Genomic DNA, 13,117 nt, shown 5'->3' on the forward strand with positions numbered 1-13,117 from the left:
TTGTAAAATGATTATTATCTTTCTCTCCTCTTGATACATACGTACATGGAGATAGCTGGGTTATCGTTCAATCAATGTTCACTGGCTATTTCTATGTGGTAGAATTTTGAGATGATTTTTAATTTTCTTTTTGTACTGTACTACATTGTTTTCACTTTAAAATAACCATGGCATTTAAAAAAATTAAAAACTATTATCAAAAGCAAATGGAGGATAATTTTTTAAAGTTTCAGCATTGGACCCCCAAGTGGAAATGTCAAGGAAGTAGTTGGATATATGAGTCTGGGAAAGTCTGGACTAGAGATTATAAATTTGGGATTCGGCAGCATGTAGCTGATTTTTGAGGAGTGGATGAGATCATCTTGAGAGACACTTCACAGAGAAGGACAAGGGCCCAGAACCGCACTCTGTGCATCTCCAGCACTTCGAGGATGGGTGAGGGTGAAGCCAAAAATGACAGTTCTCAGAGGCAGGAGGAACACCTACCTACCTCTTAGCACTTGCAGAGCCAAGGGCTAAGTCAAGAAGGAGCCAGGCAGTTTTGATAAGGTGCTGGGATGTAGTTCAAAGGCAAGGGTTGCCCACCTGGCTTTCGTTCCACAATGTATTGTTCATTGTGTGTCTTCTACTTTTTTTTCCCTCCCTAAAGCTCATAAGGTAGAGAGCCAGCAATTCCTTCAGCTCCATTTGGAGAATAATTTCAAGGCCTCTAAAATATTTGGGGTCTGGCTAACAGCTGGATCTTTGGAGAGCTGCTGACTCAGCAGATGTTGGCAGCATGTTTGGAGAGCACTCCTGTGGTTTTGAAATGGGCCACAGTAGCTTCTGGTTGATAAATGCTTTATTTGACTTGTGAGTTTAAGGAGAGCAGCCTCTGTAACCATAGCTAAGTGTTTACACTTCACTGTATCCCCCTCAACTTGCAAGCCTTTCTCTTGACTAGTTGGCAGTCTTTCTGGCGGGGCTAAACACGTCAACCTTTAAAACCTCGTTATCTGCTGACAAGAGGTCAAGTTTGGGGAGAGGGCGAGTCGAGGTGGTTTTTCTCAACTCTCCCCTTGAGAATAGGTGGCTGCTGCCCAGTCCACAGGCCTCAGCTCTGTAGCCTGGTGAATTTGCCCTCTCTGGTTAATTCCAGAGCCAGTGCCAATCATGGCACCTTCCAGCTCTTTCTGAAGCTCATCAAACTCTGGAGGGCTGAAGCCACGGGCCACCCATCAGTGACCTCAGCCATTGGTGGATGATGACTGTTTCTGTCCATTGCTGGACTGGCTTCTGTGTCACTCAGCCTCTCTGTCAACATCCTGGCCTTCGGCAGAGCCACTCCACCTCTAATGCTTCTCCTGGCACCGTGCGCTCATCAGCACCCTTCACTCCTCTGTCCTCAGTGCCAGGAGGGCCACACGTGGCCCGGGGTTAGCAGTTGTTCCCTGTCTCACAGAAGTCATTCTCTCTGCTTTTCTTATCGCTACACTTCTACATCAGTGCCTTGCACTGATGTTTGCATACAGAAGTTATTTTTTCAAGTCCTGCAGTGCATTTAGAGACAGGGTTTGAAGGAGGCAGGCTTGCATGTGGATCTGATTAGTTTTCCGATTTTCTCCCCTTCTAGGTAATACTTTCTAATATTCAAAACAGAAGTCCTAAGCCTGGCTCTGCTCCCCACGATCAAGAACTAGGTTTTTTCCTAGAAACAGGACTACAGAGAGCCCATGTCCTCTATTTCAAAAATGGGTAAGCCTTCTTCTTTTTCTAAATCAAGTTCCTAAAGAAGGAAAGTAGAAAGCCTTATAATGCTGTCTTCAGTTTAGTTTTTATCATAAAGCAATTTTAAATATAAATTTTTTTTCAAAAAAAGAATGAGCATAGGCTCTTTTGTCTCTTCTCCACCTGGGTCCTCACTTTCCCATGAGATTTGAAGGTGGGGGGAGGGAGGAGGCCCCCCCATGAGTACGAGTCACAGTGTGGAGCACCGGGACCAGGAGGGAATGGGGCCCATGCTCTGTGCTCCCTTGCCTCCCTGGGATGGTACTGCACAGGCCTCCCTGCTTTGTTGCGGGGAAAATGAATGGATCGGAAACCCTGGCCCACAGGATCACCTGCCTTTGAATGGCTGATCCGTTTAGAGAACTGGATTTGCCAAATTTCAGACGGTTTTTATGAAAGCGAGTATGGCTGTAATGCCACACAGGTACATTTTCCCCTTGAGCTGCCCTTGAAAAGAGTTTTAAAAAGGTTTAAGAGCCTGCACGTAAGGGATAGCTCTCTCATGCATTTGATGCTTGTTTTCCTTTTCGTGTTGCTCTTATGAGAAATGCAATGATACTCTTCCAAATCTCTTCAGCTGTCCCTTGTTTTGACATTTTGCTGCAGGATAGATGTGCATGGAGACCAACAGTAGGTATCTGGTTCCCCCATAGCTCCTCCTAGGCTGTGCGTGGGAGGCCCCTTCCTCAGGAATAGTCCAGTAGCGCTTTAAGCTGCAGATTGGATAACTGAACAGGGGAGTTGCTCCCTCTTCATTTTCAAGAGCTTCAAACCTTGGGGCGTAGCTCATGGAAGTGGGATTTCACCTGCCCAGAGCCACGTGCTTCTGTTTCCCATTTCTTGGGGGAGTAAATGCTTATTTTCCAAATCCTATTAAACTGTTTGTGGAGAAGGCCTGCTTTGCTCCAAAGGTTCAGATTGGCAGGGCCCACAAAAGGCTGCAATAAACACCCCAAAGTTTGGAATGGCTTGGTAGCTTTGGCATAGATGCTTTTGAGTTTGATCTCATCTGTCACTGATTGAGATCGTCTGAGTGATGGTGCATGTCCTCTAGACTGAGTTTTGAGTTCTAGTTTCTTTGCTGTTATAAATAGAGAGAGAAGGGAGGGAACGTAGAATATTTTTTCTGTTTATTCTCCCTCTTCACAATAAATAGTGTCATCACAGAGGAAACTCCAACCCTGGCTTTCCCTCCCTCTAACCTGTGAGTGTGTGTGATTGATATGCAAGTCCAGAGGCCGGAATGAATTTCCCTGGGGCTTTCAGGAGTCCCAAACCAATACCTTCTATTGAAAATGTTTTGTGTGAGATTGATAAGGACCGGCCAGACGACTTATTTTCCTATTTGAAGTTTATTCGTCGAGGAGGAAGAAGCGGGGCTATGGGGCTCTGTCCTCTTGCCCCGAACCTCTGGATGCCCACCAGAACCCAACTAAAAAATAATGATGAGAGGTTTGCACTAGGTGATGGATTACATGCTGGGAATTGCTTACTGGCTCATGTCTCATTTTATCTTACCCAAGTTCAAGAAGGTTCCCATTGACATAGTCAAAGTTAAGGGACTGCTTAATTTTGAAGCCCCTCTTCGTTTCTTCTTGTCCTCTTGGTCTTCTCCCTGGGCTCTAAAGACCAGTGATGCATTGAGCCGGCCGCCCTGGAGGGCTCTTGTTCTAAAGCGGTAACAAGAGGTTACGTGGGTAGGTGGAGGTGAGGGCCAGTTTTGAGACCACGAAACACGGACGAAAGGAGAGAGACCAGTGGGAGGTTTTGGACATGCCAAGCGCTGTCAGGGCTGCTGACTTACACGGTGGGTCACTCGGGGCCCAAGAGCCACACCCGGGGGGCATTCATCAGTGGACGCGTACCGCCAGTGTCTCTGCGGAGCAAGTGGGGGCAAATGGAGGCGGGAGCCATCCCTAAACTCCAGCGGCTTCCCATCTTCCAATGTGTTTGCTCTGCTCCTTCGTCGTCTCGCTCCCTTTTTGTGTTTCTACAACTTAGAAATATATATATCTGGGATTGACAGGATTTGACTGATTTTCAGGGTTAGGAAAATGCATCTTAGATGAGTTTGGCAATAAGAGTTACTAATTGGTAAAGCGTATCTTTTTCTTTAGAAATACACTTAAATATGTTCAGCCTTTTAGTTGCCAAGCCCGTGAACTTGGGTCTCTTTCAGAAAGAACCTGACGCCAGGACCAGCTTCTGGGCCGCTCTGATCCCTTAGATCTCTCTTCTGTTTACCAAGTACTTTTATTTCATCGTTGATCCTCATGGCGTTATATCTTCCACACCCACCACCGCCCTTGGGGTTGGCGGTGTAAACAGCATCGCCTCTATTACACGCACGGTGACCTGGCTGCCAGGCCTCTGACCTCAGTCCTTTCAGTGCTGCCCCCACTGCAGGGGAAATGCTGTGTTCAGGGCCTTGGCTCAACCTTCAAACCGTGGCCTCGTCCACCATCCAGCCTCACTTGTGAGGGAGCGCTTGACCCCGGGATGAGACATTGCCGGGGGATGGTCCCCAGCCTCCACGAATTGGTGTTTTCTCATCACACTTTTCCTCATGTCTCATCTACAGCCTGTCACAAATCATATGTTTCTTCTTCTCTCCTCCTCCCCCTGCCCCTCTCCCCGCTCCTTTCCTCCCCCTCTCTTTCCTGCCTCACCCCCTTCCCCTCCCTCTCCTTGTTGCCCCCTCACTCCCCCTTCTCCCCTGTCCCCTGGGAGGGAGACAGCACCTGTCATCATCCCAGCCCCAGTGTCCTTGGGCGTGGTCTGGCTTGGCACACACCCACGTCGATTTCACGGGGGTTTCTCTCATCCCTCTGGGTGGCAGCAGCAGGCCTGCTGTGGATGAGAAAACCGTCCTGCTGAGGCTGTGCAGAGGGTGGAGGCAGAGCGCGTTAGCCGCAGAGGGCCAGGGCTGCTGCCTCTGAGCTTTTCGCGTTTCCTCGCCCACGGTAGGCACTCGGATGAGGGGAAGCAAGGGCGCTGGAGCCAGAGGACCGGAGAAGGGACCAGCCCTTCTCCTCGCTGGGTGTCCGTTTCTTTATCTGTAAAATAGTGCCAGAACCAGAGAGCTGCGTGTGGCGCAAATAAGAGAACGCATGTGGAAGCATCTGCTGCAGCATCAGGCGAACAGGCAGGGGGAAATTGTAACTTCCAGTGATGACGATGCCCGGCTGGCTTTCCAGCTGGAAGTGGGACCACAGGAAGGTCGGGCTCCAGCTGAAGTGGACGTTCTCGAAGCAGGCGCCACTCATTTCACTGCAGAGCCTCACACAGCAGAGTTTTCAAGGAAGGGCCCTCGTTTATGACTGCTGGTGTGAGCCAGCTCTGCTCGAGATGCGTAACAATTAGCTTGGGTAACCCCTAATCACCGAGGGCCACCCCAGTGTTTCAGAGAAAGGAGGCGGGGCCGCCTGGTGTGAGGCACTAGCACTGGGTGTTCTGGGCAGTGTGCAGAGAAACAGCCTCAGCCTGGGGCTCCCCTCAGCCTTCTGAGAAGTGTTGCCCCTCCTTGGGTCCTTGAGGCCACAATGCAGAGAAGCTCGGGTTTGGGAGGCCGTTTATTTACTCCACGTTGTTTGGGAATCTTGAACTCTATCTTATAAGCAAAGGGCAGCCAAGGACATCTCAAGGGGCTTTGCTTCTTGCTCCAGCATGTCAGGTGCACTGGGCAAGCCACATGGACTGTAGTGTGTGTTTCCCCTGGCTCTGAATTGGTTTTAATTCCGGGAGGGTGGGGATAAATTCAAGCAAGAAGGCAAATGAGCGTCAGTGTCTGCGAAGTGTACCCGCTGGGTCGTCCTCTTTCCTAGGGTGCATCACGGAGTTCTGTGTGGGAGATCCTCGGAGAAGGTAGGAAGTCAGGCAATATGGTCAGACTCTGGGCTGCCCCCCACGTGCCTGCAGCCAGGCCAGGGAATAAAGTGGGATGGAGGGCTTTTTGGAGTTGTGTTATTACAGTCAGTCAGCACTATGCATTTGTTGGCTTTAAATAAACCTCTAATTAGCACTACGCATTGACTTTTCAAAGTTTTTAAACTTCCCCAGTCATCTTGTTGACCTTTGCAACTGTTCAGCCCTGCTCAGTGTAGCTTGGAATTAGAAGGCAGGAAGAAGGGCCATGAGGCCTGCAGCGTCCCATGGGCTGCCGAGGTTCCTGGGTTTATGGCCTCAGAGAAACAGTAGCAGCAGAGGGGCTCCCACAGGCCCTGTTGGGGGCGGGAGGGAGGGGGAGGGAGAGGGCTTGGCTCGATGCACTGGCCTCCCCAGGCACCGGAGCGACTTGTCCTTGTCCTCTGCATTCTTGCCTTCAGTACGTCTTCCTTCTGGCGGTGATAGAAGTGGTTGTTTTTTCAACTGCCCCCTGCTTTTTACATTAGGAGTCAAATGCAAGGAACATGAGAAAATTCAGACACATTTCCAGTAAGCGTTTCGTATGTATCAACTTTTGCTACATGACATTTCTCGAGAGATTCAGAGAGTAAAAAGAAATGAGCCTGCACTGTGGGAGATAGTAGGAGAAAAGAAAAAGGGTAAGATGTGAAAATAAGTAACTTTATAGGCGACAGTATGGTTGTATAAAAGAGTAAACAATGCAAGAACACCTAATAATCACTGTAACTGAGCTGAGGTTTCCAGGCCCATTCATTCATTCAGTAAAGTACTTATTCATCCATTTAGTGAGGACTAATTGCATAGTAGCCAGGCGCCGTCCTAGCACTGGGGCTTTAATGCGGAAAAGAACGACAAAGTCCCTGACCTCCTAGAACTTCATCTCAGGGAATTAACTAAAAGAAGCAGTCTCAGGATAGTCTGTACATGTGTGACAGGGGAAGTCCAGGTTGCCAGAAAGCCAAATAAGGAGGCTGCCTGTTGAGACGGCGGAAGATTTGGGAAGGGGAGTAAAGCTTTGGAGAAGCGGGATTGAAATGATGTAGGTGCACAGATTTGGGAGAGTCAGGGGTGCTTTCCAACTAGTTGGTGGAAACCTGGGGTTAGAACTGTACTCAGCATTGTATATATTCTGCAGGGTGTCAGGAGACCACTCTGGTTGGAGCAGAGGCTTATACAGTAATGTATGTGTTTCTATATAAACCTCCCAGCACAGGACCTGGCATGCAGTAGGTTGGGTCAGTTATCCAACATAGTTCTGCTATGTGCCGGTACTGTGCTTGGTACTGAATTGGGGAATATAAGACACATAGTCCGGGTTCTCAGGGAGGATACAGCCTAGTGAGGGAGAAGATAATAAACAAGTAAACCAATGTTTATAATTACAAATCGTAATAAATGCTAGGAAACGAATGGGTGCAGCAAATAACAGAGGGCACCTGCTTAGGTAGGGTGGTCAGGCCAGGCCTCCTGAGGAAGTGACATGAGACCAAGACTTGAAGGATGAGAAGGAAGTAAGCGTGCCACAAGCAGGAGAAAGAGTGCTGCAAGCAGAGGGCCCACCACGTGTAAGGTCTTGACCCAGGGAAGTTTGATGTGTTTAGGAACCTGAAAAGAGCCCAGTGTGGCTGCAGCAGAGTTGGAAGGGGGAGAGTCACAGACTCTCCTGGTTTGGCTTACCCTGAAAAGGCAGATCTACTGTGGCGGCGTACAATGGGAGAGTAGCGATTGTCCAAAGAAAAATCCCCAAGTCACCAAAACAAAGGCGAGGTGACAGTGGTGGGCAAGGCATCAGATGTTCACCTCAAAGGAGACAGGGGGGCTTCCCTGGTGGCGCAGTGGTTGAGAGTCCGCCTGCCGATGCAGGGGACGCGGGTTCGTGCCCTGGTCCGGGAGGATCCCACGTGCCGCGGAGCGGCTGGGCCCGTGAGCCATGGCCGCTGAGCCTGCGCGTCCGGAGCCTGTGCTCCGCAACGGGAGAGGCCACAGCAGTGAGAGGCCGGCGTACCGCAAAAAAAAAAAAAAGATGACAGTGGTAGTAGGGACCAAGACAAGTAGATGGATTGGAGATGTATGGTAGAACTGCTGTTCATTGATGTGTGATCCCAACTGGTGTGGGGACTAGGTGATGAATTGGATTTGGGGGGGAGCGGGAAGGGGAACAGAGGAATCAGGAATGACTCCCCAGTTGCAGTCGGAGCAACTGGTTAGATGGAGTGGGGACAAGGAGAGGACCAGATTCGGAAAAGGGGAAATCAGAGATTTCCCTTTGGATGTGTATCATTTGAGAGCCTGTGAGATTTCCAAGTGGCAGTGTCGACTAGGAGGAGAGATGAGCGCAGGGGAGGTTGAACCTTGAGTTATAAGTTGGGAGTCTCAGCATGTTGATTATATTTAAAGCCCTGGACTGGATGGGCTGAGAGGGACAGACCGTAAAGAGAGAAGCAAAGCCCAGGACCCAGCAGGAAACCTGCAAGAGTTGGAGTTGGGCCAAGGAGGAGGAGCCCATAGGGGAGCTGCCCGAGGTAGGAGGGACCACGAGGGCGTGTCCTCGTAGAAGCCTAAGGTGCCTGAAGAGGAGGAAGGGCTCACCTGATGATGCTGAGGTGTTAATAAGGGTAAATACCAAAGTACTTGGATTCGATAATATGGAAAGACTTTGTGACCTTGAAAGGACTTTGGTGGATGATCAGAGCACAAGCTAGATTGGGGAAAGAGCGGCACGAATGAAGTGGTGGTGTCAGATGTGGGTCACTTTAAATAAATGTTATTTCCGTTCCCATTTCCTTTTCCAAGTTAGGGTTCTCGCTGGAAGGATGGATGGCGGAGAGATGGTGGAAGACTGAAATCCAGGCTAAGATGCAGGAAATTTATTCTTCAGGTGTGGAGAAGGATGGGGTATCAGGAAGGGCCAAGGCTAGGGTAGTTCATTTGGGAGGGGTCTAGTGCCAGCAGAATCACGCCCACCATGTCAGTCGGACTTGGTTCATTTTACTTGGTTTTCAGCCATAGGCTACGTTCTGATCTCAGCAAGAACCATGTATGTATTGGACTGAGAGAAAGATGGAGTGATGGAGGGAGTCGGGGGGGGGAGTCCATGTAAGTGGGCTACTTCCTTTATTCACAACAGCTTCAGGAGGGAAGTTTACGGACCAGTGTGAGTCCTGCAGCCTGGTCAGCCAGGACCACCTCGGTGATGCCACTTGTCATTCAAGCAGTCCTGGGTCTAGAAGACTTTGGGTCAACCTAGCGAACTGTGCTAAGCACTTCCCATGAGTCATTTCAGTAATAAGGAAAATTTTCATAATAGTTGAGCTGAAGGTCGGATATAGAATCTGAAAATCCTGGAGTCCCAATGGTTAGAGCATATTTTTAAAAATCACTGCCCTTTGTAGCTGAGGACTCTGAGGTCCAGAGAAATCACATTCAAGGATCATTTAATAAATATTTATCAAGAACCTCAAGAGGTTATTTACTAGTGCCAAACGCTGTTCTAAGCGAACAGGTCAGACCCAGTCACTGCCTTGATGGGGTTTACATTTTGCTCAGGGAGGCCGTCAGTAAACAAGGCAGTGCTGGGGTGTGCTCAGAGCAGGAGCCCGAAGAAATGGCTCCTCTGTTTCTAACACACCCGACAGGCATCTGGGTTCATTGTGACAAGGGACACAAAACTTGTAGCCTTCCTGTGAACAAATACCCTACACATGTCCTCCTGCACCTCCAGGTGGCCGCTCAGCGGGACCAGTGGGACAGGGCTCCATATTGGAAGAAAAGCCACAGTGTTTAGCGGGGGAGTTTGCCGCCTAGAGCCTGTGGAGGACCATGAGTGGTCTTATAGACTTAAAGGCTTTGACCCTCTCTTTTCAAGGAAAAAAAAAGATCCCATTTATATGCTATTCTAGAGAAGACCAAACAGTGGAGACAATAAAAAGATCGCCAGGAGTTTGGGAGAGAGGGGAGATGAATACAGAGCACATAGACGTTTTTTAGAGCAGTGAAAATACTTTGTGTGCCATTATAATGATGGATAGGTGTCATTATACTTTTGTCCAAACCCATGGAATGTGCAACACTATTCAATTCCTTAGAGTGAACCCTAAGGTGAACTGTGGACTTCGGGAAATTTCTGTACCTTCCTATCAATTTTGTTGTAAACCTAAAACTGCTAAAAAAAAAAAAAAAAAAAAAGAAAGAAAGAAAAAGAAGAGAATTAAACAAGGCAGTGTGATTTATTCAGGGTCACACAGCTAGCTGGTGGCCTGTGCCTCCCCCTGCTGACGCCCAGCCCAGTTTTCTCAGCGCTCGCACAGAATGACCACGCCCAGTTAGCGTTCTCTTCTTGAAGATGGAGCTCTGGGCAGCAGAGCCGCAAGGAATACATTAGGCTGAGAAAATAAGGACTTTTAAAGCCAGTCTAGTTGTAATTGTTTATGGAATAAAAAGCGTCAGCCAAGTCTTCTCTGTTTTGTTTCAGTGTAGACTAGGTCTGGCTCATCCCTTAATGCCATCAAAACTTTAGTATGGAAACAAAGGAGTCTTTGTCAGTTTTAATTATGAAATTCCAGGACCACTTTCCGTGATACATTTCAGGGAATGAATTATGGGGGACGGGTAGTTGCTTTCAATGCACTGCATAAGCGCGAGCACCCACGGCGTGTTCGAGGCTTGCGCCATCAAAGCGTTATCCGCGTTCAGCAAGGTGGGTGCATCCACGTTGGCCTGTCCTGGCTTCAGCAGCAGAACGGGGTAGGTCATCTGAGGCTTCCAGAGTACAAGGCGGGATAGGGTGGGAGCACGGGGCATGGGGAGGGGACCGGTGAACTAATTAGCAGTTACTCGCATCTCACAAAGGCCCCTCTCCGGAGGGTTTCTCCCAGCTGTAGGCTGCCTCCTTCAGCCTCCATTCAGAGTTGGAATTCCCTGAAAGATGAACTAGTACCGGAGATTATTCCAGTTCTTCACCTTGGGTTTGTCCGGGATAGTGATTTTCTATTTTAATGGAGGCAGGAGGGAAGGGGGAGGTTCTTTGTTTATTCATTCACTTATTTGTTCATCCAGCAAACATTTATGTGCTAGGAGCTAGGGTTGAGACAGCAGACGATCCCAGTAGATTCTCTAGTCCAACAGGAAAATAAATAACTACAAGTAGGCTTACACCTTAGGAAAGGAGAAGAAGGCGATACTACCTCTTTAAATTCAGCCTTTCACTTTGCACGTTTTCCCCAAAAGAGATGGTTATATAACAGTTGTGGCTAAAAAATCAAAATTCACTTTTTTTTTTGATATTTCCCGATAATTCTTGATACGACCAGAGATTGACCCTGGAATTTTCTTTCATGGAGGGCAATATTTGCAGGCCGACTCTTGGGTCATGCTCTGGACAGGAGTATCCTCAGTGAGCATACACAGCAGGAACGTAACAGTGTGGTGTGAGGACTACTGCCCAACTCTGTTTAGTTTCAGACGATTTGTTCCAACATTCACTTGTTCTGCCAGTGTTTATTCAGCTGCTACTCCTGCCAGATGTTCTCCAGGTGCTGGGGGTGAAATGGTGAGCAGCCAGACGTGCTTCTTGCTTTCAGAGAGAAACCAGGTCCTTATATTCCTGGGTGTATAACTACACCCCGAGATGGGGCTCAGGCGGCAAGGTACCCATTTCTGTGAGAGGCCATTTGAAAATGAAGTTGACCTGGAGCTGGTGGTTAGGGGAGGTTTCCCGAGCAAGTGACTGAGCAGAACCTGAAGATGAATCAGTGCAGAGGAGCTAATTCACAAAGGCAAGGTGGACTGGGAAGGGCGCTCGTGCTGGTTAGACCTGAAAGGATCCTGAATAGGCATCAGAGGCATCTGGTCCAACCAACCCATCCTTTTTCTCTGCTCTGTTTTTCTCAGTATTTAACGGGCATCAAATGTACTACGAACAGTGCTTACCAGGGATCTTCTTAGGTTCAGTTAAGCATTCCGACCCACGAGACTTTCACTGGCCACACTTGGCCATCTGTGGAGACAGATCTGGAGCAGAACCGTAAGTTGCCAACCAGGCAGTGTCAAGGGTTTCTCTCCTATGTGAGCTGTGCTCTTGGCAGTCATCTGGCCACCCAGGAGCTGTCCTCTTTGCCCCTCCCTCATCATGTGACAGCTCACATGCTAGAGAGTGAGCTTCACGTGGAGTAGGGATGGGGTCTGCCCCGGCTTAACATCTCCCTGAGGGGTATGCTCAGTTGTAAGTCATCACATTCAAGGAAGCCCGAAGCGGCGTTGTCCCCGTCAGATATTTATAGTTCCTTCCAGTCCAGATGCAAGTTATCAGTCAGAGGTCATTCTTAATATAAGCAATGTTGCCTCGTAACATAATTGACATTCTAGCTTTATTAGGTTTCCAGGGAAACAGAACTAGAAAGTTAACCTAAGGTCAGATTCTCAAGCAGGAGAGGAAAGGAATTTGCTAACCCTTTGCCCACATTGTGTTTTTTTTCCCTTATCTAATCTGTTTATTGTCTGTCTCCCATCACTGGCATATAAGTTCCAGGAATTTGTATCTGTTTGGTTTGGGGAGGGATCTGTACCTTGAGAGTATCTGGTATACAGGTGTACGTGAATGAATGAGTGAGTGAGTGAATGAACTTATGTTCGGCCGAGATGGCTGTGGCTCACAGATGCCTGACAGTTGTGTGTTTTCTTTAAAATTAGTTCACGCAGCATGTATGTACTGAGAGCTAAGCGTGCAAGCACTGTGCTAGGTGCCGGGATGTAAGGAAGAAAAAGACAGCCGAGACGGGCCTCATGGAAGTGACCGCTCCTGTTGCTGTTTAGGGGGAGCTGTGCTCTGACCGTCCAGCTCTTCCCACAGATGATGTCCTTCTGTTGGAAGAGGGTGAAGGGGGCCAGGTATCAAGCGGTTTCCTTGACCTCAGTAAGAGATAATACGTTTTCTGGGAAGGTCATAGGGACTTCTGCTGTCTGCCTTATCTCTGAGACTGTTTCCAATAACGGTGGCTTTATTATAAGACACCCCCCAAGCAGGCCTGATAGACTCTTTCTTTTCTGAGAAGCTCCTAGCTTGGTGGAAAATTGGTGCTTGTAGCCCTCCTTGCTTAAGCCTGGCGTGTACACATCTGGATGGGATTCTAGCGTTCCCACAGCAGGAAAGAGAATTATCATTTTCCACGGTTTAGTGTTGAGAACATTTGCTCCCAGAGCCTCCCAGACGCGCATTTTTTTTCAAGTATGTAGCGCTTTGAGTTGAAGCCTCACAGGCTGAAGTTGGACACAGAAGCCCGAGAGCCTGTTTAAGCATGGCCTTTGTAGGCAGCCCCTCAAGGGCAGGCCATTGAAATGACACATGTGTGTCGGGAAGGAGGAACTCACGTCCCGTCTGGTCAAGGAGGAAGCCAGATTTTACCCTCTCTGAGCCTGTCAGACTGTGGAGCGCTTTCTCGGTAATCTA

The 13,117-nt window shown here is 48.7% G+C and overlaps 1 protein-coding gene across 3 annotated transcripts in view; it reads left to right on the plus strand.

The window, feature by feature from the left end:
- Positions 1-13,117, plus strand: part of TTC7B (tetratricopeptide repeat domain 7B) — a 239,683-nt gene that overhangs the window by 74,108 nt on the left and 152,458 nt on the right. For all 3 annotated transcript variants that reach the window (XM_082841924.1, XM_082841925.1, XM_082841923.1), the window contains exon 5: positions 1,613-1,734. In XM_082841924.1, coding sequence (XP_082698050.1) covers positions 1,613-1,734 — 122 coding nt within the window. The remainder of the gene's footprint in view (positions 1-1,612; positions 1,735-13,117) is intronic.

Source organism: Leucopleurus acutus (genome assembly GCF_964270905.1).
Source record: "Leucopleurus acutus genome assembly, chromosome: 1".
In the NCBI taxonomy this organism is placed as follows: domain Eukaryota; kingdom Metazoa; phylum Chordata; class Mammalia; order Artiodactyla; family Delphinidae; genus Leucopleurus; species Leucopleurus acutus.